Source organism: Gossypium raimondii, chromosome 3 (assembly GCF_025698545.1).
Source record: "Gossypium raimondii isolate GPD5lz chromosome 3, ASM2569854v1, whole genome shotgun sequence".
NCBI classification, from domain to species: domain Eukaryota; kingdom Viridiplantae; phylum Streptophyta; class Magnoliopsida; order Malvales; family Malvaceae; genus Gossypium; species Gossypium raimondii.
Window position 1 is genome coordinate 32,507,666 of NC_068567.1, and position 26,573 is coordinate 32,534,238.

Below are 26,573 nucleotides of genomic sequence, written 5' to 3' on the forward strand. Positions count from 1 at the left end.
TTGCATTACCATGGAAATATTTTTATTGAAAATTTATTTCAACCAAATCAAATTTCTCTTTACTTTTCTCTTGACCGACTAAAGATTTAACATTTTGCAGGCTACTGTGCTGATCAAAGATATATGCAACAATCTTTGTTCTGCAGCGAAATCAGTTCAGCATATTGATTATACAGTAGTTTTGAGAGGTGATTCAACTCTACGAGGTCACTTTCCAGAGGCAAGTACAATAAATCTGAGAATATATTAAGTAAAAAATATGTTGCACTAACATGTCTAGGTATAATGACCCATGGATTAAACAAGCAGTATTGTAGCAGTGTTGCGGTCACTATTTCACAGTAGTGGCAGTGTCTGCCGCCACTAAACACTTAAATAACAGTGAAAAAAATACGTAAAAAACGGCCTCTTGTGGTGCTGAAAAAGGCAAAATGGAGAATAATGGTGATAACAACCTGCTATTTCCACTATCCTGTTTCTTGTTCAGTATTCAATCAGATTTTGATGTTCACAAAAACTCACAACTCAACTAATCAAGTAACAGACTCACACAGTTTCTCAGGTAAAAATCAAAGATAAAAATCATCAAATGTAATCAAATAACTTTTTAAATAACCTGCATTTTTTAATTTATGGATAGTGTTTGTTACTCTCTTCTATGTTTTATAGAAGAAAAAGAGAATCTAAAAGTAATTTGGTTTGGTTGGGCATATCGGATTGGAAGTGAAATTGGGGGTTTTTGGGTTGGTGAGCTGAGGGAATTAGGAAGGATTGGTGCTAGGAGGGTTTTGAGGCTGGGTTGGGTCCGTTTTAGTCCTGAATCCTCTTTTTAAATATTAATACTTTATTGATTCAGTGAAATTAATTTGAGATGAAAATTTTAATTTTTTATCAGTAAAATTTTATAGATTTTAATAAAGGTGAATTTATGTGAAAATGTAATTATTAAATATTAATAATTTATCTAAAATTATAGATGAACTTTGATTTAATGTGCAATTGTATATATGAACTCTATTTGGTGTAGTTATACATGTGAACTCGATTGTGGTTCAAATGTGTACTTGAAACTTTAATTTTGATTTAATCATACACATTTAAAGAAATAAATACATCAATCTATTTTATATTGGATAAATATAATTATTTTCATACATAATATATAAATATAAAATGATGATATATCAATAATTGTGTTAATAATTTACGAGAATTGAATCAAATCAAAATTTCATGTATAAAATTGCTCAAAATCAAAGTTCATGTATACAATTGCACATTAAACCAAAGTTCATGTATAGTTTTGGGATTTATGCCATTTAAATATATATATTGATTTGATTATGTATTAATTTATATTTTATATTTGAATTTAGAAAATATTTGTTCATATGATTATTTTTGGATAAAGGTCACAAAATGGGTCATTGTGGTTTTCAAAGTGAATTAGATGGATTTGTTTCTCCTCATTTATCTACCATGTGGCAAAAATTGGAGTATGCATCAATATTTATAGTGGATGAAATTTTAAATTATTTTATTTTTAAGTTTGTAATGTACTAAATATGAATGTTTGAATTTAACATGTTCTTAATTTGTTAATTATTAATTTTCCTAGAAATTTATAGATAAGAATGAAAGCATTTTAGTATGGAAATATTACTATAATGAAAAAAAAAAAGTGAAATTTTTTAATAAAAGCTCATACAACCTCGTACATGACTTGAAAAATCTTTGGCAAATTTGGAAAAAAAAATTCACAATTGCGTAATAGCATATGTTTTGTTTGCAACCATGATAAATGCAACACGACAAAAATGCGAACACAACTGCAATTGAAACCCTTGGTAATGACTTTAGCTGTCTTAACATTTCTATCCATGTATTGTAGGAACCAGATGCAGCTGTCTCAATACTAGGTCAGGTGGATGCTTGGATTCTTTGCCCTTTCTTTCTCCAAGGAGGGCGTTATACCATTGATGATATACACTATGTTGCAGATTCTGATCGGTATCGGCTTTAACCCTAATTCAAATTGATTTCTCTTATTGCTTCCTCCCATCCACTCTCACACAAACCTGCCTGAATATGAAGGAAAAGGAATGACCATAAGAAAATTATGTATTCTGATATCTAGCACTTATTGGATTATATTGGCTACAGGCTTGTTCCTGCAGGAGACACTGAGTTTGCTAACGATGCTGCCTTTGGCTATAAATCTTCAAACCTTCGAGAGGTCTGACTTTCTTGAAGTACATGCCAATTCATATTTTTTTGTAAAAAGTTATCTAATTTGAATTTGCTACTTGCTTTACCTAAATGTGTTAGTGGGTGGAGGAGAAAACAGCAGGACGAATTCCAGCTAGCAGTGTTGCATCCATTTCTATCCAACTTTTAAGAAAAGGTGGACCAGATGCTGTTTGTGAGCTTCTTTGCAGTTTGGAGAAGGTACTATATGTGATGTGTGTTTCTATGCATTTGTGCTGCTCTTTATGTACAAGTACATGCCAATGCCAGTATTCATGTAGGGAGAATTTTTTGTTTGTTTGCTTTCTGTCATATATGTTGGACTTGTAAGTTGCTGCAAGGCTATTGTTGACTTATTTACCACTTTTTGTATTTTAAAAGTTAGGCACATTAGTTATTTTATCTTATTTTTTGAAGTAGTAATTGAAATTTTTATGTAACTATCTTTACCTCTATGAATAGAGGTTTTCATAAATAAATCAATGGAACCATTTCATAAGCGTCCCTTTACTTCAATGGAATAACCTTCAAAACTTTAATGCATCACAGACCTGTTATATGAAAGATATTTTTGTAATGATACTGCTGGCTGGATTTCTATAGAGAACTACATGATTAGATGCAAAGTATTCACTATATTTTCATTTATGGCTGAAGCAGGGATCGACATGCATTGTAAATGCAGTTAGTGAACGAGACATGGCTGTATTTGCTGCTGGAATGATCCAGGCAAGATACTGCAAATCTTATAGTTTTCAGCATATATAAATATATATATTCTTGGGCATGTTGATAAAGATTTTGAGAGGTTTGGTGTATAAGCTTTAACTCCACTGGCAGGCGGAACTGAAGGGGAAGTCTTTCTTATGCCGTTCTGCGGCCAGCTTTGTTTCTGCCCGCATTGGAATTATCTCCAAAGCTCCAATCCGCCCAAAGGATCTAGGAATAAGTAAAGAGAGGAGCGGTGGACTAATAGTTGTGGGTTCGTATGTTCCAAAAACAACAAAACAGGTCCAAGATTGATGAATTTTAAAGTTTATTTTTATTATTAGTTTTAAATTAATTAAAAAAGTTTTTTTTTTGTTATTTCTATTTTGGTTAAAATACAAAGACCACTGTATTTAATCGAATTTATTGTATGTGCCCCCATCCTGTTATTGCAATATTTATGATCTGTTGATTCTATAGATGGATGGAAATTTTACACCATCAACTCCTTTTGCCTGGTGGGTGAATTGCATGTGGTATGAATAGTGTAGAATAAATACATCAACATACTATTTTTATAAGCAGGTGCCATATAGTAAATGGTAGCTCACACATGTGCCTAAATTGAAAAAGAAAACCATCTTTTTATTTTATAACATGCTAAAAAAGATGCCATGTGACTATTTATTCTACATTATCTATGGCTTGTTAACAATTCTGTCTCAGTTGGCAAATGATGGTATAGAAATTTCCGTCCTTACCCCATACAGACTCAATTGACTGTAGATAATGGATTAGGGGCTCAATTGAATGCACTAGAAAGAATAAGGGCTCATTTGATAGATGAATTATTTAGCCTTTAACTTCTAAGTTGATATACTCTTCATTGTATGTCTTTCACAATTCCAGGTTGAAGAGCTTCACTCACAACATGGACATATGTTAAAAAGCCTTGAGGTGACCAGAATTCATATATGCATCTTTGTTTTCTACTTTAGGCTTAAGTGGCCTTTTTGACATCCAATTATGTGAAATGGCCACACAGTTTTGCAATGTGCCCACTGTATTAGTGGTTTGCGTTGGGTACTAAGTTTTCCTTCTTTGTTTTCAACAGGTTTCTGTTCATAAAGTTGCTATGAAGTCATCAGAAGAGAGGGAGGAGGAAATTAATAGAACTGCAGAGATGGCTTCTGTTTTTCTTGCAGCTCGTAAAGATACTCTGATAATGAGCAGCAGAGAACTCATCACTGGAAAAAGTTTGTTTCTTAATTCTCTTTGAAAATCCTCTCCAACCACTCAAAACCCTCATGCATGAATATGAAATAATCCTTCCTGTTTCTGAAAGACAGATATTAGTGCAATTATTTTGTTTGTACTAAAGGTAATTCTTTTTTTTTTTTCTATTCATTGAAATGGAAACTGTTTTACCTTCCTCTTGATAGCTGCTTCTGAGAGTTTGGAGATCAATTTCAAAGTGAGCTCTGCACTTGTTGAAGTAGTTAGGCGGATAACTACAAGACCTCGTTACATTCTGGCCAAGGTACTTTAGTTTTATTCTGACCAAGCATTACTTGGTTATATTTTTCGCTACTCCATAGCTGATATATTTGTTGCAAGTTATATACGTCCATCTTCCAGAAAAGTTATGAAAGTTTTCAAGAGAGCATTTAATAAAACTGTTCTGTCTTTTATTAACTAAACAATTGAATTTAAATAGAGAAAGGAGTCATAATCTAATTGGGAAAATAATTCCCTTATTCTAATAAACTACTAAAAGATAAGGAAATTCCCTTATTCTAATATACTACTAAAGGATAAAATAAAATATTCCTAGAATATCTCAAATGATTTATTCTAAGATTTATCTACCTAAATAAGATTTATCTATCTAAATAACCTTAAAATATATCCCAAAATATATGGGTTTCACATATTTCAACACCCTCCCTCAAGTTGGTGCATATATATCAATCATGCCTAATTTGCTTACAAGAAAATCAAAGCTAGTCTTAGAGAGCCCTTTGGTGAGTATGTCAGCAATCTGTTGTTTTGAAGGAACAAATGGCATGCACACTTGGTCTTCTTCAATCTTCTCCTTGATAAAGTGTCTATCAATCTCAGCATGTTTAGTTCTGTCATACTGGACTGGGTTGTGAGCAATACTAATGGCTGCTTTGCTATCACAGTACAACTTCATTGGTGAAGTTATTGGTTTCCTCAGATCTTCCATAATTCTTTTTAACCACATCATTTCACAAATTCATTGAGTCATTGATCTAAACTCAGCCTCTGCACTACTTCTTGCTACAACATTTTGTTTTTTGCTTCGCCAAGTCACAAGGTTTTCCCATAAAAATGTACAGTATCCTGATGTAGATCTTTTATCTATTATTAAGCTTTCCTAGTCTGCATCTGTATAAGCTTCAATTCCTCTTTGTTCGGATTTCTTGAAGAATAAGCCCTTTCCAGGTGAGCTCTTCAAGTATCTCAGAATTCGAAACACTGCTTCTTCATGTTCTTCCATTGGGGAGTGCATAAATTGACTCACTAAGCTCACTGCAAAAGCAATGTCTGGCATTGTATGTGATAAGTAAATTAACTTACCGACTAATCTTTGGTACTGCCTTTTATCAAATTTCCGAATTTTACATTTTGATCAATTGGTGTGTCAGTAGGGCGGCAACCACTCATCTCAGCCTCTTTTAAAAGATCAATTACATATTTTTTCTGAGAGACACAAGACCCTTCTTTGATTAAGCAACTTTCATTCCAAGAAAGTATTTCAAAGGACCCAAGTCTTTGATCTCAAACTCCAATGCTAGATGCTCCTTGAGACGCCTTATTTCATCCACACCATCCCTTGTAAGAATGATACCATCGACATAAATTATAATAATTGCTATTCTATCTCTTGATGAGTTTCGATAGAACATTGTGTGATCAGCTTGCCCTTGTGAGTAACCTTATTTTTTAACAACTTGAGTGAACCGTTCAAACCAAGCTCGAGGAGACTGCTTTAGACCATACAAAGATTTCCTGAGCTTACATACTCGAGTTCCAAATTTTTCTTCAAAACCTGGAAGAGAATCTATATAAACTTCTTCAAGTTTCCCATTTAGGAAAGCATTCTTCACATCTAGCTACTGTAAGGACCAATCAAGATTAACAGCAATTGATAAAAGAACTCTAATAGAATTTAATTTGACTACTGGAGCAAATGTTTCAAGATAATGAAAAAACACCTAATAAATGCAAATATGATCATCAATAAATGTGACAAATCAACGTTTTCCTAAAAAAATTAAGACCCTCGAAGGTCCCCAAACATCACTATGAATTAATGAAAAAGGTTTGGAAGCTTTTTATTTTTGAGGTGGGAAGAATGACCGATGATGTTTAGCCAATTCACAAAATTCACAGTGATATGAAGGAATTTTATTTTTAAATAGATCAGGTAACAAATATCTTAAATAGTAAAAATTAGGATGTCCAAGTCTATAATGCCAAATCATAACCTTATCAAAAGTAGAAGCATAATTTAAACATAAAGTAGTTGTTGGTTGACTTAGATGGTCGTCGTCAAGAAAGTAAATTCCACCGGATTCTTTAGCATTGTCAATCATCCTTCCTGAGACTATGTCCTGAAATTTACACATAGAGGAGTCAAATATAACATGATAATTCGAGGACTAGGATAATTTACTGATCGATATGAAAGTACAAGCTAAATTTGGCACATGTAAAACCAAGGAAGGCGAAATTTTAACAGCGCCTTTCTCGGCTATTGTCGAGAACGATCCATCTGCTACTTTGATTTTTTTGTTTCCTACACAAAGTGTGTAAGTTGAAAAAAGAAAATGACTACTAGTCATGTGATCACTAGCTCCAGAATCAACGATCTACGTGTTCGTTTTACAAGGCCTGGCACTGAAAAAAACAGAAAAATCAGTACCTGATTGGGCAAAGGACGAAGAATGATTATTGGATGAGTTAGGAAGACAAGAATTCATCCGAAATTGTGGTGATTGAAAAAGCTTGTGTAGATGCTCTAGCTGTTCCTTAGTGAATGGAGACCCTTTTAGAGAACTTTGGCCCTCATAATTTTCATTAGTTGTTTCAATGAAGGCTATTTTAACCATGATGCTACTAGAGATAACCTAGCTCAGATGCCATGAAAGTTTTCAAGAGAGCATTTAATAAAGCTGTTCTGTCTTTTATTAACTAAAAAATTGAATTTAAATAGAGAAAAAGATCATAATCTAATTGGGAAAATAATTCTCTTATTTTAGTAAACTACTAAAAGATAAGGAAAATAATTCCCTTATTCTAATAAACTACTAAAAGATAAAATGAAATATTCCTAAAATATCTCAAATGATTTATTTTAAGATTTATCTATCTAAATAACTTTGATTCTGTAATGTTTGCATTTGTTACTCAACATGCAAACAAAGTAGCTCATGATTTGGCTAAGTAAAGATAGTGACAGTGATTTGAGATTGATTACCCCAACATGTTACATGAGCAGATTTTGTATGACAGTATGAATGATGATTAGTAAAAGTTGGTGTGGTATTTTCAAACAAAAAGTATTGAAGGAATATAATAGTCTATGCCTTTTTGTTTCAGGGTGGAATCACTTCATCAGACCTTGCAACAAAAGCTTTGGAAGCAAAACGTGCCAAAGTAGTCGGACAGGCCCTAGCTGGAATACCTTTGTGGGAGCTAGGGCATGAAAGTAGACATCCTGGAGTTCCCTATATTGTTTTCCCTGGTAAATTCTGACGGGTTTTGTTCATGTTTTTTGATGAATTCTGCTAAAAGCAAAAAATTGATCCTTACCCTAGTAAATTACCTTTGTTAGGTAATGTTGGTGACAGTAAAGCACTGGTGGAAGTAGTGAGATCTTGGGCTCACCCACTTAGACTTTCATCGACTAAAGAGATCCTTATTGTAAGTATAATTTGTAGATTTTATCTTTTACTGTTTTTATTTATTATTATTCTTCCTCGAATATTGACGATGTTTTCTGCTTAAAGAATGCTGAAAAGGGCAGCTATGCTGTTGGAGCCTTCAATGTCTATAACATGGAAGGAGTTAAGGCTGTAGTATCAGCTGCAGAGCAAGAGCGTAGTCCCGCTATTTTACAGGTCAGAAATTGGTTTTTAAAAATTACATAACAAATATTGACATAAAGAAGACATTGTACCATTTTTCTATTGCACCATACATCGAGTTTCAAACTTAGATTAGGCTATTTGTTGTTCAAAAAGTAAACCATGTGACCTAATGCTTCCTAACATACCATTAACAAAATTAACATTTGACAACCATTTTTTCATATCTGACAAATTGTAAAGATTTGACTGTAGGCGTTGTAAACAGGCAGAAAGAATATTGTTGTATGCTATTCATCTTAGAAGTGAAGAATTTATACATGTTACAGAGGATAGAAAAAGGAAAGAAATAAAAGAAAATCCCTACAAATAAGCTCTATGATCCCTGCAAATCAATTCTGTGAATCAGCATAAGATTATGTACAAATTGTTATTAGATATAGAAAGACAACAACACTCACCCTCAAACTGGAGTATAGATGTCTATTATGCAAAGCTTGTCACTCAATATGAGAAAGTCTTCCTTCTTAAGTGCTTTAGTGAACATATCAACAATTTGTTCTCTTGAAAGGGTAAAAAGGAGTGCAAATCTTCTTATTTGTCACACCCCTTACCCATATTCGACACCGAAATAGGGTACGAGGCATTACCAGAACACATACACTTATAAACATGTTAAACCGAGTTATAAAATTTTATTCAAATTTAAACTCTTCAAATTTTTAACATGTTTTTATAAATCTTCACGTTATAACTTCAAAATACTATATTTGTAACAAATAGAGCTTCTGAGACCCAATACATACTCATGCAATTCAATACTTCATTTCCATTTCATTTAATTCACGATTCTCATGTTCACGATTCAATTCAATTTCTCAATCCAATATACATTTCAATACCACAATAATTCATTTAATTCAAATCATATCATTTGTAATTTCCATTTAATTTACGTACAGTTCAATTTTATTAAACTCAATACTAATACATATTTATCGTTTAACTTAACGTCCCCTTTGTGCGTCATTTTACATTTCAAGCATGAACTTAGTATTTCATTTCCTTTCCACTCCCGTTTCTTATGCATATCACGCAAGATATAAATATTACACTCAACCATAGTCGCAAGCTAGTTCTTTTTGAAGACTAACTACATGATAAACCATTTTAATAAATATTACAAACTTTCAACCTTACCACCCTTTTATGATCACAAGCATATTTCCATCTAGGCATTTACTATCTCAATGCATAATTTTATAAATTTAATGTGGCGTAATCCAGCCACAACTTGGCCAAAGCCTAAGCATACACACCAAACATGCTAGCCAAATAAACATATAGTATAAGCATTATAAGCATGGATAAGCACCACATTTATTTATGTATCAAACTTATCAACATGAGTTAATTTATAAACCATTTCTGACATTGATACATACCAAATCATATATCAAGTATACCACACCACATACACATATTATGAAATTTTATTTTCTCACATGAACTTTAACCAAAACTAATAATGTACAATTATAAACATCATTTCTTTTTAATCGTTTATCGATTATAATCGAGCATATGGCCAATTATACACAAATCATTCATATGTTCTTCCAATTTTCCTCCTCTCCATTTCACATCCTTAATGTACATAATACTCTTAGAAATAACATTTTCTATAGTTTCACTATTCACTTACATGTATACTTAAAACTGTCTCCCCGAGTCAGAGTCACTAATTTATTTTTACCCGGAGCTACAGAGCTCCAAATTAAGAACCGTTAATTTTCTCCAAAACTAGATTCACATATCTTCTTACTATAAAATTTTCAGAATTTTTGGTTTAGCCAAATAGTACAGTTTATTCTTTAAAGTTTCCCCTATTTCACTACTCGAAAGTTTTGACCTCTCTTCACTAAAAATTAATTATCTCATTTTACAGAATTCAGATATTGTTTCTGTTTGTTTCTCTTGAAAATAGATTCACTGAGGATTCTAAACATATAAATTTTATCCCATAATTATTTTTGTACAATTTTTGACAATTTTCGAAAGTCGGAATAGGGGATTCCGAACTCATTCTGACTCTGTCTAACTAAACTTTAAATATCTCAAAATATATAACTTTTTTGCTTGCTCTGTTTCTTTTATGTGAAAATAGACTCATTCAGCTTCAATTTCATATATTATTCAGCCTCTAATTCAATCTCCACCATTTTTGGTGATTTTTCAAAGTCACACAACTGTTGCTGTCTAAATTGTTTTATAGCTAAATGTACTCTTTCATAATTTCACTTTTTCACTTTCAATCACAATTCAATTCAAAATTCACTTTTTCATTTCTAAGTCGATATTCAATTCAATTCCACACCTATATTCATTATTCAATTACACTTAGTCAATTTCCCGATAAAAACTTCGGAATAATAACAGATACTCGGTGGATTCAGCACATAGCAACCACCTTATTAATTAATGATGTCCGGTGGAATCAGCACATAGCAACCACATTGCTAATCAATGATGTTCGGTTCATATAGTAGCATGCACATAGTACTACACATGTGATCGAAACTATCCGGTACGCATAGTAGCCTGCACATAGTACTACTTATACGACCTATCATTCCGGTACACGTAGTAGACTGCACATAGTACTACATATGTGACTATCACTTTCACTTTGACATAGTGGCCTACACACAATCTGTGCCACATGTGATTATTTCTGTCACTTCAGTCGTATCCCTTTTTATTCCAAAGGTTCATTCGGGAATTTTTCACTTTTTCTCACTTTTCTTTTTATTAATCAATTTCAATTTCTCGTCTTTCTTAATTTATAACAATACATTTAACTTATATAAATTCACACTATTCATTCCAGTCCAAAAAGCATACTTTGGCAAAATTATATTTTTACCCCTAAAGTTTTACAAAATTACGATTTTTCTCCTAGGCTCGTAAAATAATTTTTATTTAATTTCCTTGCATTTTAAGCCTAGCTGAACCATTTTCATAACTATAACAGTCCATAATACTCACTTATTCACACACTTGTGACATATTTTATAACTTTTACAAATTAATCCTTTTAGGTATTTTCATCGAAAAGTACTTAGTACAAATCGTTTATCACACTCCAAACATTTATATTTTTCCATAGAACATCAAAATACATGCATATTCTCCTTGGGTAAATTTTTAAACATAAACTCTAGGTCAAATAAATAGTAGAAATAGGTAAATTATATTACGGTAATCTCAAAAACGTAAAAATCATAAAAACGGGGCAATGATGGATTTACTATTGAGCTTGGAAGCTTGAAAACCCTAACCATGGCTTTCCCTTTGCTGAATTCGGCTTTATGGGGAAGATAGAGAAAAATTGGCTTTTAGTTTTGTTTTTAATTAATTTAATAACTAAATGACTAAAATGACTTTAATGAAAAACTTTAGAAACATGCCTAACCATACCTATTTTTGTCCACCAACTTAACCAATGGTCTAATTTCCATATAAAGACCTCCAATTTAAAATTTCATAACAATTGGACACCTCTAACATATAGAACTCAACTTTTACACTTTTTACAATTTAATTCTTTTGACTAAATTGAGTGCCTAAACGTAAAAATTTTCGAACGAAATTTTCACAAAATAATTTTGTGAAATCATAGACCATAAAAATATAATGAAAATAAATTTTTTTCTCGTCGAATTTGTAGTCCCGAAACCACTATTCCAACTAGTCCCAAATTCAGGCTGTTACATTATTAGTAATTGTATTTCTCACAAAATGACGATTGATTTCAATGTGCTTTGTCAGTTCATAAAAACAGGATTGCTTGCAATATGAATTGCCGCCTAATTATCACAATGCATAGGAATAAGATCTGAATAGAATGTTAACTTTCTATCACTCTTGTCATCAGCATAGTTTGCATCAGAAAAGCTAACTAATTCCACATGATTGTTATTTTTGAATCATAATCCTTTTTTCTGGAGATTCCTTTATATATCTCAAAATGTTGCAGACAACCTCCCAATGACCCTTTTTAAGCTTATTCATAAATTGACTAATTAAGCCTCTAGCATGCATAATGTCCGATCTAGTAAGTGTTAAATAAATAAGCTTCCCAACAAGTTTTTTGTATTGTCCATGGTCTGCAAAGTCATCATCCTCCTTCCACAAGTCTAGATTAGGTTGTATTGGTGTATCTAATGGTTTTGCACCTAGTAAACTTGCTTTTTGTAATGGATCAATTGCATACTTTATTTGAAATAGAACTGCACCTTCTTTACCACAGGCAACTTAAATGCCAAGAAAGTACCTTAACTGACCAAGATCTTTGGTGACAAATTGTTGCTGCTAGTGCTTCTTAGTTGCTTCAATGTCATTTACATCACTACCCGACAAGAGTATATCATCAACATAAACAATAAGTACTACAATCCCCGATGAACTAAGTTTCACAAATACCGAAAGATCAGCTTGACTTCGCTTGAATCCTACTACAAAAACAACTTGACTGAAGTTATCAAACTCTAAAACTCTACTTCAATCCATAAATAGCCTTGTTCAGCTTACATACCAAGTGAGTCTCCCCCTAAGCAACAAAGCCATATGGTTGCTCCATATAAACTTCCTCATTTAAGTCTCCATAAAGAAACACATTCTTGACATCCAGTTTTATAGTGGCCAATCATGATTGACTGCAACAGAGATGAGCACACGAATAGAGTTCAGTCGAGCAACAGGTGAAAAGGTTTCAAAAAAATCGATGCCTGGTGTTTGGGTGTATCCTTTGGCAACCAATTGTACTTTATACCGACCAATAGAGCCATTAGGGTTGTATTTTACAGTAAAGACCCAACGACAGGCAACAAGTGAAACTCCTTTAGGTAAAGGTACCAAGTCCCATGTAAGTCTGCTGAGAAGAGTTGACATTTCCTAATTCATGGCCTGTTTCCAATTAGGATCCTGAACTGCCACTATATAATTTTTAGGAATAGATATGGACGATAGGGATAAAGTTAAATGACGGAAATAAAACCAAGGTGATTAAAGGAAATAACATTAGCAATAGAATGTTGGGTACAAAATTGTTTACCTTTTCGGAAAGCTATTGGCAAATCATCAGGATCATTGGCAAAATGCACTGAAGGAGATGGCTGAGAGATAGGAGGAGTTTGCAAATTATTTCGTGTAGTGTAAACTGGTAAAGGTTTCGAAGAAGGAAGAGTCACAGGAGATGTTATTGTGGTAGGAAGGGGAACTGACTCTTTGACTTTAGAGTTTCGAAAAAAATGATTTTGACTCAAAAAAAGGTAACATTTGCTGAAAAAATTGAATTTTTTTTGACACTGAATCATAACATTTGTATCCTTTTTGAGTTTGAGAATACCCTAAAACAACGAACAACTCTAGGAGACAACTTATCCATACCAGTTTCAAATAAATGAACGAAACAAACACAGTTAAAAATTTGAGGAGTTTAAAAATGTAGAGGAGAATTTGGGAAAAGATATTTAAAAGGAATATCACCTCCAAGTGTAGAAGATGACACCCAAAGATATTTGGGCGCATTTATTTGAATCATAATAGTACGGCAAATATCGAGAAGATGTTTGTTTTTATGTTCTGCCAATCATTCTGTTGTGGAGTATGAGCACACGATGTTTGGTGAATGATGCCATTAGCAAAACAAAAACAAGAGAATTCAGTTTTCGTATATTCTAAAGCATTATCAGACTGTAAAACAGGAATGCTTGTAGAAAATTGAGTCTTTATCTCATTATAAATTATTTGAAATACATAAAAAATTAAAAACCTGTCTTTTAACAAATAAATCCAAGTCATTCGAGAATAACCATACACAAACGTAATAAAATACTTATAACCAGACAATGTAGGATAACGACAAGGCCCCCACACCACCAGCAGCAGCAGCAACAGAAGAATTAAGATAATAAATACCTCCTGATTCAGAGTCGTGTCCAATCGATGTATTCGTTTGGAGATCTTGAAAAATTCAATGAGTAGGAAAGAATGTTACAAAACAGTTTAAAGCTTGTGATTTGATTCACTGAAAGAAGATTAAATGATAATTTGGGAACATGTAAGACTTGATTAAGTGTAAGAGAAGGGGTATGGACTGTACCAAAACCAGAGATAGTGAAAACAGACCCATCAACAACAGTAATAGGTGACAGAGATTGACAAGGAGTAAAATTATCAAATTGGCGCTGGTCACCAGTTATGTGATTTGATGCACCAGAATCTATTAACCAAGAATTATAGAAAGAGTTGCTAATGCAACGGTAAATGTTTGAAGAGTATGAGAGGCAATAGAATTAGGTTGTGAGTGAATTAACCGTTCATACTCCACTTTAGAAATTTGAATAACAATCTTAGGTCCAATTTAAGAAACAAATCCATCAAAAGTTAAAGTAACAGCGGCAGCCTTAGAAGTGTTTTGCCTTTTGGTACGTTTGGTAGCCCAATCAGGTTTACCACGTTTGTTCCAAAATGCATCTTCAATATGATTTGTTTTACTACAAAAATCACATTTTCTATTACGTCATTTACTATTGCCATTATTGTGCCCCCGTCCTTGTGCAACCATAGCGGAATGTTCAAGAGTAATATGTTGAGATGACAAAGATAAAAGAAGCTGATTGCAAGCGAGAAAAAGTTGCTTGAAGAGTAGGCATAGTGCTTTCACCAAGTAATTGACTTCTAAGAGTATTAAATTGGTCATTCAAATTCATAAGAAAACCACAAACAAAGAAATTTTCCCATTGATTTTTTTGAGTTTCTAAATCTGTAGAGTGGGGCTGCAATTCATGAAATTCATTGATAATTTCTCTGGAAGGGATTTTTCACCTTATTTATTATCAACAAGTTGTTGAAACAAAGAGAGAATACGAGAATTGTTACCATCATTAGAGAACATCTTTGATAGAGTCTCACATCTCCTTAGCAGTTGATATCAATCCAACAGAGGCAGTAATCTCAGGTTCCAAGGAATTCAACAGCCAAGTTTTCACTGCACAATCAGATTGACGCCAAGCTGCATATTTGGGATCCTGAGTGTTTTCCATTGTTTGAACTAGATGATGATCACGGCCTTGAGAACCAAGGTACGAAACGCTTGAGACCAAAGGGCATAATTTCTACCATTAAATTTCACGGTAGTTCCATCAGAAGCATGTAAATCAGAGTTAGACATGCTATTACTAGATATAGAAAGACAACTAACGAGCACATTCTTAGCATAATCCTTAGCTTGATTTTAGGGAATTATTCATCACTAGCTTTCCTAACTTTGGCTTTTATAGTGTATAAATTCAATGTATTTGTTCTTTACAAAATATATGAGAATAAGTTTCTCTCAAATTCTTCTTGAGTTTGAAATACTCTAATTTCTACATGCTATCATAGCTACAATTCCAAATTTAGAAATCCAATTTTGAAATTCTTTGCAGATTCCTCAAACCCTAAAAATAAAAAATTGGTACTTACCTTTGTGGCCCTATTTTTTTTTCTTCTCACCGCCACTCTCAAGAGAGCCACAGCTTCATTTCCAGCCAAACCCCAGATTTCGATAGCCTACCTCCTTGCAAGTGAGCCTCAAGTGCCACCAGAAGCTCTTGCGCCTTCGTTCACACACCAGCACGAGAAGCACACCTCCTTGGAGGTTGTTTCTCCGATCACCACTATCAACTTTGTGGGGTTATTTCTAGCCTCCCTTGTTGTTGGCTCCATTGGTGCTGGCTTGAGTTTTTTATTTAAGCTATTTTTGGGTTTTGTAAGTCCTTTTTTTTTTTGAAGAAATAATTTGGTTTTTATTCTTCTCGTATTATCATTTAAAAGGAGAAAAAAGGAAATGGCATATAACAAGAAAATCATTAGCTTCGACAATCCCTCTTTTCAATTCAGTCCTATAAAGCTCTTTGGAAACAAAAATCGTAATATCACGATCGTGTTTGTTGTCCATTGTAACAGAAGTAGAAATTGAGAGAAACACTTACGTTATTTACACATGAGAGTATCGTACATATACAAGTTACAAGAGTTTGGTAAAGGAAAGAAGTAGAGGTTAATAAAAACTCTAACGAAATATTATGTTTAATATTATATTCACAACACTCCCCCTCAAGTTGGAGTTAAGATATTGATCATGCCCAACTTGTTACAAATGTAATCTACTCGACTTCGTTCAATGCTTTTGTGAAGATATCTCCTAGTTGATCTTCAGTTTTAACATAACTTGTAGAAATTAACTTTTGTTGAAAATTTTCACGAATAAAATGACAATCAACTTCAATATGTTTTGTTCGTTCTTGAAATACTAGATTGGAGGATATATAAAGAGCTGCTTGATTGTCAGATCACAACTTTTCTGGCAATGTAGTTTCTAAGTCGACTTCACTTAATAGTTGATGCATCCATACAATTTCACACACAGATTGTGTCATAGCTCTATACTTTGATTCTACACTAGTTCGAGAGATTATAGTCTGTTTCTTTTCCATGAAACTAAGTTTCCTCCAACAGAAATGCAGTATCCTGTTGTAGATCTCCCAGTCAACATTCGATCCTACCCAATTTGCATATGAGAAACACTCAATATTAGTGTCTATGATTTTTATATAATAAAATTTGTTCTGGAATCCCCTTCAAATAACAAAGAATTTGTTCCAAGGCTGCCTAGTGTTTTTGCCGCCGAACAGTCTGGCGGCACATGAGGGCCATGTGCAGGGATTTTTGCTGCCAAATTTCAAGGGTTGGCAGGAAAAGGGGTTGTGCACCTCCCTAGGCTAGTGGTGAGAACATAAAACCCCCCTTTAGTGGTACATGAGAATACCTTAAAGAATTTGTTTCAAAAAAAAAAAAAAAAACAGAAGAGAATACCTTAAAGAAGTACCGTTTTTCGATAAATTTGACGAATCTCAAATTATAAAATCAAGCCCTTAACTCTGATGCCATGCAACGAAAATAGAAATTGAGAGAAAAACTTATATTATTTGCATATGAGAATATCATATATATATACAAGTTACAGGAGTTTGGTTAAGGAAAGAAGTTAATAAAAACTCTAACAAAATAATGTGTAATATTACAACATTCATCAAAGCTAGATGAATGTTAGGGGTATGTTACTAGTGATACAAGAAAGCTCACAGTGAACAACCCCATTTACAATCAGTGGGACTCAAGAATTCCTTCTGATGGCAGGGCTCATCAACTCATCAACTCTGTGGAATCACAAATTTCCAAGACATATTTGTTGCTTGATATTGCAACAAAAATATGGAAGGTAGCCGCTCTTACATACTCACTAGTTAGAAATGATGGTCAAATCTTTGAAATCCGGAACAAGGTTCATACAACTAAGTGGTTGCAGAAAGTAATGGAGGAATTAAAGTTGTCCGGAAAAGGAAAATTATCCTTGTAGTGTGACAACAAGGTTGCCATCAATGTCTTGAGCTTAATTCATGTGGCTTTTGACAAGCAATTGGTTGATGTGTTCACTAAAAGACTTAGCAACAGAATCTATCATATTTTGGTTTGCAAGTTGAGCATGTGTGATATCTAAGAACCACCTTCAGGGGGAGTGTTAACTAAATTAACATTTAACAGCCATTTTTTCATATCTAACAGATTGTTCAGATTTGATAGAGAGTAGGCAAATTCTTAGCATAATCCTTAGCTTTGATTTTAGGGATTTATTCATTACTAGTTTCCCTTAGGCATTTACTGTGTATATAAATTCAGTGAATTTTGTTCTTCACAAAATATATGAGAATCAGTATTTTTTTGTCTCTCAAATTCTTCTTAATTTCAAAATACTCTTAAAAGTACGACCCCCCGAGCCTGACATTAGATGGCTTATATATGTCCAGCAACAAACCATTGAGGCCATTCTTAAATGGCATACACGTGTCCAACAGCTAAAATCGGGACCCAGTTTTTGCAATATCCTATGGCATTGGTGTAATTAAATTAAGAGATGCAAATTGCGTTATTGTAGCTGATCATAGGTTAGGGGAAGACCTTAATACTATATAGCAGACACATGTGTCAGGCCCAACCTAACCCAGCCTAGCTTGGTTTGCCTTCATATAGTCCTGATTTTGCATACACAGCAAGGATACAGAAAATAAGAAACTTGAATGCCCTTGTCAGCTTGAGGTTGTAGGGATTTCTTGGTAGGTAGGACAGAAAGGAGGAAGTATGCAAAATTTTAATCTAATGGTCAAGTTTCAACTGCCTTCCAATTTTAGCTTAGTTATCTGTTTAAAATGTTTTCGCCCTTTTTCCTTTCTATCCTCCCTACAAAGAAAAGTTGTAGTGTACTCCTTCACCACCATGTTCCATCAGTCCACCATCTTCAATTTGTTGGAACCTTTTCCATTTTTAGTTGTTCTTTTTTTTTTCTTCAATGTGCATTTGATTTGTTTATGCCAGAAATTAGAGCAAGCCCCTTTTTCCTTGAAAAGGAAAAATCGTCTAAACACAAATCATATAACGTGTTTCTGAATTTTGGAATTCTGTTTCTTTAGTTTCAATTCCAGAAAATTTTCTAATATATTAATTTCTTTTCCAGGTTCATCCTGGTGCATTTAAGCAAGGAGGGGTTACATTAGTTGCATGTTGTATATCTGCCGCAGAAGAGGCCAGCGTAAGTCTCCTTTGTCTATTAAACTTTGTCCTGGTAATAGTAGTGATGAACATCTAGTTTGGGTTTACTAAGATGTCTCCTTTGTTTTCTTTCAATCACTTGTCATGCTAAAACTGAGTTGATAAAAGCTTTAGAGATTCCCAGCAGACACATACAGTACAAGTACAAACTGATGTTTTATTTTTATTTTGAATTTCAACTCTAGCTCTTTGAGCAGGGGGATGCATTGTACCTACCATTGAGTAAAAAGCTCAGGATGAGGATGTTATTTGTTACTTCGTGAAGTAACATACAGTACATCTTCTGGATGTTGTTAGCACTAATAACGTAATCTTAAGATATTTTTTGTCATCAATAATCCAAGATTGCTGCTCTACTGGTCCTCAATCTTGCGGGGGCGTAATAATATAAACTTAGGACTTCATTAAGCGCCACATAGGACTTAGTACGAAATTATCACCTGGAAGATGAAATTTATTGCAAAAAACATAATTACTCAAGTACTAGTTTTACAAAAACAGGGGGGGAGATAAATTTGATTTGATGCAGGGTACATGTATTGCAGGTTCCCATCACTGTTCACTTTGACCATGGTACTTCAAAGCAAGAACTATTGGAATCTCTTGAGCTGGTGAGTTGGCTTGTTTTTATATTAAAACCATCATACAATTTTGTTTGTGGAATGGTAATTATCGATATTCCTTGTGTGTTTAAATGGTACTAGATTTTTTTGAAACGGAATTTCTTTTTATCACTGCAAGGGCTTTGATTCAGTAATGGTGGATGGTTCACATCTTCCCTTTAAAGATAATATCTCATACACGAAGCACATATCAAACTTGGCCCACTTGAGGGATATGCTTGTGGAGGCAGAACTTGGAAGATTGTCAGGAACGGAAGATGATTTGACTGTTGAAGATTATGAAGCAAAGCTGACTGATATTAATCAGGTCACTGTGCTCAATCAAATTAAAAATGCTTAACTACTATCATTTTTCTATTGCTCATATCAAAGTTCACCTCATGAATTTCAGGCTGAAGAATTCATAGTTGAGACTGGCATAGATGCCTTGGCAGTATGCATTGGGAATGTACATGGAAAATACCCAGCAAGTGGCCCGAATCTCAAACTTGATTTGCTTAAGGTCAAGTACACCTAATTATCATTTTATACTGTAGCTTTTTTATTAAAGTTTCGATGCTTGTTGGTTCACATTTAACCATTGTGTTGAATTCTCTCTTAGTAGTGGCAGGCTGCCTTTACTTGGGAGTATTTATTTTGACTAAATTACAGTATGTTAAAGAAAACATGATGCGTGCTTACAGTAGAATTCAATTTGATAAAAATTTCATCATATTTCGAGTTTGTGAAAAAGTCAATTAAACCTTCTCTCCTACATAATTTTAAATAAAATTCTCTCTATATTTCTCCCTCTTAGATGAAACTAAAACCATAATTTTCTTTTTATTTACTTTCTTTTTCAACTAACTATGATGACGCGTTATATTGGATTAAGGCTTGCTGTTTGGTTTATAATGCCATATTTTTTAGTTAACCTTTTCAGCTTGGTCATTTTTCTCATTCCATGCCAAAATCATGTTTTGACTTGTTAAATATCTTGTAATGGATATTTTAAAAGGTTCCCGAAGTGATCAATCCTGACCAAGTGCTCCAAAATTAAAAATATTATTGGCACAACTACACTAGTAAAATGTTAGTGGTAAATTTGGAATATTCACATAAATAGATTGGTAAATTTGGACCTTACCCCTCTGTTTAATGTCTACTTTTATTTCCTACAGAGGTTTGATTGAAATACAATCCCATGTTAATGCCTTGTATTGCAGTTAGATGCTTATAGAATATTATCCATTAATGTTAAGTAAATCTGCCTTTAACATCTTGTTAAACTAACTGTTTTTTGTTTGTTTAATTTCTAGTTCTTGATTTTCCAGTATTTTAGCATAATATCATTTTAATGAACCCATCCTACATAAATCCTTGGTAGCGGAGGTAAACCTTTCCTCGTTGTTCAGGATCTATATGCCCTAAGTTCGAAGAAAGGAGTATTTCTTGTGCTGCATGGTGCCTCTGGTTTGTCCAAGGAACTTGTGAAGGTACCATCTACCATCTCTGTGGGGTTATTAATATATAATGTGATAGTTGGAAGTATGTGCTTATGTTTTGCATTAGATATCATAAAAGCTTAAAGCGAATTGAAATTACCTTGGACAGGGGTGCGTAGAGCGCGGTGTGAGGAAGTTCAATGTGAACACGGAAGTACGAAAAGCTTACATGGAATCCTTGAGCAGCCCCAAGGGAGATCTTGTACATGTAATGGCTTCTACTATAGAGGCCATGAAAGCTGTGGTTGCTGAAAAGATGCATCTATTTGGTTCTGCTGGAAAAGCCTGATGGGTTGGGGTGATCATAGATCCTACAAAAATAGAAGCTAAGGTTACTTGCTCTTTTCCCAATTTATAACATATTATGATCCTTTTGTGCATTAAAAACATTATGGTTCATTTCCTTTTGGAAAGGCTTAAACCAATAAGAAAAAACTTGGTTGAATTAGCAAGAATTGGGTTTGTATATCGTCTTGTTTTGTAACCTTGTTGTGTTCTTCACCGATTCGTGTTGGTTTCTAATACAAAATTCCGAAATCCAATTTATAGATGTAATAAGCATTATTACTTCAACTTTATTTCATACATACCCTTTCAAACTAAATAAGCATTATTCAACACATCAATAACTTCCACAGGTGGACTCAAACATTGCTTCCTCCGTGGAACCCTAGTCTCCTTGCTACCTAATTTACCCATGGCTTTAATAGATATAACCTGATCAAAATGAACCATCTGATCCTTCTCACTCTTAGCCTTATTATGAAGGGCCTCAAGAAGTGCACGTTTATGCTTAAAAACGCTTCCCTTGGCTTTCATATAAAATTCATGGTACAGGTGCTTATCAATCTTCTTCATTTCCCTGTACTTTCGAAGGAGTCGCCTTAGGACTCGAGCTCTTCTCATCCACGAAAGCTTGGATGGTAGCCTTGCTTCCTTTGTTCCCTTTCTCTTCCCATATCCTTTTCTCCTAGGATTCCCAACATCCTTACCTTTCCTGTACCTCCATCCCGATCTACTTATGTTAGGCTTTTTTATAATAAGATTATCCTTTACAAGCTTTCTTATGTCCATCCCTGCACCAACATTATTCCATGCGCCATTAATAAAAAATTATGGACTGTGGGTGAGTTGTTAAGATTAGCTCCCGAAAACGATCTAGTTAGTAGAATGTATCATAATTGATTTTAGCCTAGAATGTTTATAAAATAGAATACATACACGCACTCATATAACTAGGAAATAAAGTGGGGATAGGGAGACATACTGGACTTTGCCATGGAGATAAGAAGGGCCTCGCAGGGGTCGAGCCATACTTTACCCTTTCCACAGTTAAGAAGGCTAGCAGCCAGCCGCTTCTGTACCTTCAATGACACCATCGCTATTGCTATATCTACACTCAACTTCTATTTCTTCCCATCTATATATATATATAAGTAACCAAGGCAGAAATATTTGACAATTGACTTTCTCCACTATGCTTATGGTTTTCTTTCGTGGGCTGCAAGTGTACTCCATGTTGCTTGTTTGACTTCTATCACCGTTTCAACATGTCACTTCCTTCCTTTTCTTGGGGACAAAGTTTGTTATCTAAGAAGCGTAACTTAATCACCAGAATAATATTACATTCCACAAATATACTTCTACCATATTACTTGGGATTCATTGGCTTTTCGGAAATAGTTTTAGGTTATACATATGCATAGATATATATATATATATATACTCACTAGAATCTAAATTATGTTAAAAGTAATTTTGATATAGTTAATGATTATAATTTTTAAAAGTAAAACATGTAAATCGATGAGTGTTAGATGTAATGGTAAAATACATTACACTCTTAAGGGAGAATATATGTTTGAACCTTAGAGATGAGAATAATAGGAAGGGCAACCACAAACCTTGAATATGGATCGAAAACAAATATAAGGAATATAAAAATTAAGTAAAACACATATTCACCTTTATTTTTATATATTTTTGTAATTATTTCATTTTTTATAGGTACTTTTTGTTGAGTTGCTATTGGTAAAGTGTTTTTACATATATATATATTCTATGGACATGCTTAATAATACTATTAGATAAATGATAAAATGCTACAATATCATTGGAAATACAAATCATGTTTTGTATATAATTAGTTTTTTATGCGTGCATGTGTTTATAAAATGTTATTATTAGTTAAGACTTTAAATTATGATATGATAGGGATAAACTTAGGTGTAAGATAAATTGTTAAATTATCATTGTTGGCGCGTGGGAATAAAAATAAACTTATGAAAAATTGATGAAGGCTTTAAGGTGTGTATCAAGACTACTTTCTTTAATGTTCTATTCGCTCCACCTATATTTTGGTGTGCAAAAGAGTTACTGGAAAATGAACCCGGATGATACAATGAAGTCCAATGACTATCTGCATTTTAAACCGACAGAAATAATCTACTGAGCACTGAGTGGAGCATAGCAATGATATCAATTGTTATAAAAAAATTGCAGTATTTCTTTATAGAACAATTTAGGAATATAAAAGATGGTGGGAGAATGGAAAGAAACTTTTAATGTGTTTTTTTGGTGTGTCAGACAAATGAAATTTGGCTCCTATTTATAAGAGTTCTCATGTCTTTACCTGTGGAGTCAACTGCTCCGATAGCTAAGATTAGTTATCTCCCTAATTGGAATTGTATTACGGACCTTTTAGATTATCTACTGAAGTAAATTGTCTTTCTCACAATATAAATGTTCTTACAGTGCCACTTATAATCAGTTCGAATTTAGACAATCAATGAGCTAATATTTGTTTGTCACAATTTTGCTATGTATGCAAAACATGAAAGAAAAAAAATACAAAAGATGTAATAGTGAAATGTGAAATTAACTTTATTCATTTATTCATCATTCAAATACATAGAAAACAGTTACATATTTACTACAATATGGGCACATTTCTCAACACTTTCCCCATATCATTACGGACGCCTAATACTTTTTACGTTGGGATGATATTTAATATATTTATTATTTTATAGTGCTAGTAGTCACATAACGATGATGTACTTTGTCTCATTGAACTGAAAACTTGATGTTATACCAAGCGTTGAGTTGAGATTCTATCATGGGTGACTCAAATATTATAGGTTTGTACCTCATCCCTAAATTTTTAAATTTTCAACATAAATATGTTAATTATCTATATCACATGGTGAAACTTTATATTTATTTGTGTCTTGAAAATTTACAAGATCAACATCCCCACCATGTTCAATTACTCATTCTTTCGTAAAAGAATGCTATTAAGGATATCCTTTCTACTATTGTCAAATTATAGTGATCACTTTATCTTTTCTTATCATGAAAATTTCATATTTAGCTATTTTGTTTATTTCTTGATGTAACACCCCTTACCCGGAATGAACCGATACATTCCAAGCAACAGATGCCACATTTGGACACTAAAGCTAGCTTAACTCAAGCTTCAATTTCAACACTTCACTTCAATATAAATATACTCATTTGAAGTTATTTAAGTCATTTTTAAGCTTACTTTAAAGTTTGAATACAAGTAGGGGTCATTCGTGGCTTAAATAGGACAAAACAGAGTAAACAAAGTCAATATTGTGACATTGGGAAGTGGGTGTCACAAAATTGAAATGATGTTACGACACTGGGCTTCGGAAGTCGCAACACGAAAACAATTTGCTCTAGTGACTCCAATGTCGCGATACCAAAGATAGATTACTTGGAACATGTTTGAATAATCTAAAACCAAGTTTAAACTATCAATAATCATCTCATATATTTTCTAAACAATTTTGGTACTAAAAATATGTCAAATTAACATTCAAAATCTTCATATAACTCATAAGTATATACTAAAGTAAAAAGCTGTTAAGACATGCAAGACCACAGTTTTAAAACCACTAATTTACTTATAACCAAATTTCATATGATTCAAATTCTATGTACATGCCACTAAGTTACTCATAAGTGTGTGTAAATAGTGACACAAGATCTCTTTATATAGGGAGAGTTTATAGAGTTCAACTATGATTAAACTTAATTAGTTTAATATTAAATTAATATAATATTTATCAAGATAAATATTAGATTAAATTTAACATTAAATCTTATTAATAGAATATTTATCTACAAGATAAACATTAAATTAAACTTAATATTAAGATAATCACTTTAATATTAAATTAATAAAATACTATTAAGAAAAATATTTAATTTAATTTAATATTACATCTATTAAAATAATATTATTTTTGGAATAATTAATTTGAAATCAAATTTCCTAGTAGAGTTTCAGTAGGAGTGTAATTCTTTCATTGCTCAACCATCGAAGACCCACCGCCGTCGACCATTTTTCGGCCACCAGATGCCGCAATCGCAGTCGCCAGCACCTTGAGCTGGTTTGATTTCTGTAGGTTCGGTCCAGGCCAATGATAGCCCGATCGGCTTGGTCCAACCACCGGTTGCACCGTCAGCCTAGTTTCGCATACCAGATTCAAATCGACCAATTTTTGGATCTTGGTCTCGATTTTAGGCTCCCAAGCCTAATTTACGATCTCAGGTCCAATTTTCAAGTTCAATTACCCATTGGGCCAATTGTCTGACTTAAAAATTAATTTTCAAAAATATCATATTACTTTTAATTAATTTGGTTAATTTAATTTTACTTGATCAAAATTAATTTTTCCAATAATCACTTAGATTTTTCAAATTAAATTTTCAAGAAATTTTTGTAATCAAATTATCTAGTTGAACAATTCTTACAACTGTTCAATTTAATTCCACATCGAGTAAATGAACTCAATTAAATTATTTCCAAAGTCGTAGAATTTTCTTTTAATTCAAAAGCAATCCGATCGAGCTTTTGTTGAGCTAGCAGAGGGACCAATTGGACATATACAATTAGGCTCTAATAATTGCAATTATGTTCAGAAGCATCGTTCTGATGATTCGCAATTACTTAATCATGGAGTTAGTTCACAAGAAGTACCATGATTGAAAACTCCTCATTGTTTACTCTTCATGAAAGAAAGTCATTTAACTGCTTTGCCCAATGATTTCATCATGTGTGTGTTACCGTCATATGATATCCTTGATTCCTGTTAAATCTGTTCACTCAATATAATCCCATTTTACCTCATTATCACCATTGTGTCTTCTTAATGATTAATATGATCACTGTCAACAAATGGTTGTGATAAATTGCTCGTTCGAGAACAAGCAACTCGTGACCATGTTCCATATTTATCAATCCACACAATGCCAATAAAAGGATATCGTTAACTCTTTAATTGAGTTATGAATTCCACTATTGCTAGTAAAGCCATGTCATACACAAGTCATGTACCCAACATACTAGCTATCAGGTCGATCATCTTTAGAGCATAAGCCTCTACTTATATCAAAGCACATGAGTTACATGTGTATGGTCAGTGACTAACTCAGGATTTAAGTAAATCACACCATGAATGTCACAAGTGAATTAATTCACAAACGGATTCAGAATTAATTCATATTGGGTCTAGTCCAATGTATCATTCTGCCAATGAATACATCTACATCTCTACCATTTGAGTCAACTGCTCTAATAGCCAAGACTAGTCATCTCCTTAATTAGAATTGTAGACAACATAATAACCATTCTTAGTATTTAAATCACA

General features: G+C 33.2%; 2 protein-coding genes across 3 annotated transcripts in view; one reads left to right on the plus strand and one right to left on the minus strand.

Moving 5' to 3' along the window:
* LOC105794087 (uncharacterized) overlaps nt 1-21,450 on the plus strand; it is a 44,235-nt gene extending 22,785 nt beyond the window's left edge. Inside the window, exons 25-42 of one of the 2 annotated variants that reach the window (XM_052628264.1) lie at nt 101-220; nt 1,892-2,010; nt 2,164-2,236; nt 2,329-2,448; nt 2,905-2,976; nt 3,088-3,258; nt 3,865-3,912; nt 4,070-4,211; nt 4,398-4,495; nt 7,585-7,729; nt 7,820-7,908; nt 7,995-8,105; nt 18,691-18,765; nt 19,331-19,396; nt 19,527-19,715; nt 19,800-19,910; nt 20,803-20,883; nt 21,002-21,450. In XM_052628264.1, coding sequence (XP_052484224.1) covers nt 101-220; nt 1,892-2,010; nt 2,164-2,236; nt 2,329-2,448; nt 2,905-2,976; nt 3,088-3,258; nt 3,865-3,912; nt 4,070-4,211; nt 4,398-4,495; nt 7,585-7,729; nt 7,820-7,908; nt 7,995-8,105; nt 18,691-18,765; nt 19,331-19,396; nt 19,527-19,715; nt 19,800-19,910; nt 20,803-20,883; nt 21,002-21,181 — 2,010 coding nt within the window. In that variant the 3' untranslated portion in view covers nt 21,182-21,450. The remainder of the gene's footprint in view (nt 1-100; nt 221-1,891; nt 2,011-2,163; nt 2,237-2,328; nt 2,449-2,904; nt 2,977-3,087; nt 3,259-3,864; nt 3,913-4,069; nt 4,212-4,397; nt 4,496-7,584; nt 7,730-7,819; nt 7,909-7,994; nt 8,106-18,690; nt 18,766-19,330; nt 19,397-19,526; nt 19,716-19,799; nt 19,911-20,802; nt 20,884-21,001) is intronic. The other variant, XM_012623078.2, reaches the window with a different exon arrangement.
* Nucleotides 21,422-22,388, minus strand: LOC105794088 (60S ribosomal protein L19-1). Its single transcript, XM_012623079.2, has 2 exons — nt 22,160-22,388; nt 21,422-21,968 (listed from the first exon to the last, which is right to left on the minus strand). Exons 1-2 carry the CDS (start codon nt 22,269-22,271, stop codon nt 21,487-21,489), a joined length of 594 nt encoding a protein of 197 aa, XP_012478533.1. The 5' UTR covers nt 22,272-22,388; the 3' UTR covers nt 21,422-21,486.
* Between the last annotated feature and the right edge of the window lie 4,185 nt (nt 22,389-26,573).

Excerpts from the sequence above, each read along its gene's own strand:
- LOC105794088 (XM_012623079.2), bottom strand. The coding sequence starts at position 22,271 with ATGGTGTCATTGAAGGTACAGAAGCGGCTGGCTGCTAGCCTTCTTAAC. Across the intron at positions 21,969-22,159 it reads TATCTCCATGGCAAAGTCCA|GGATGGACATAAGAAAGCTT; the intron begins GTATGTCTCCCT and ends ATGTTGGTGCAG.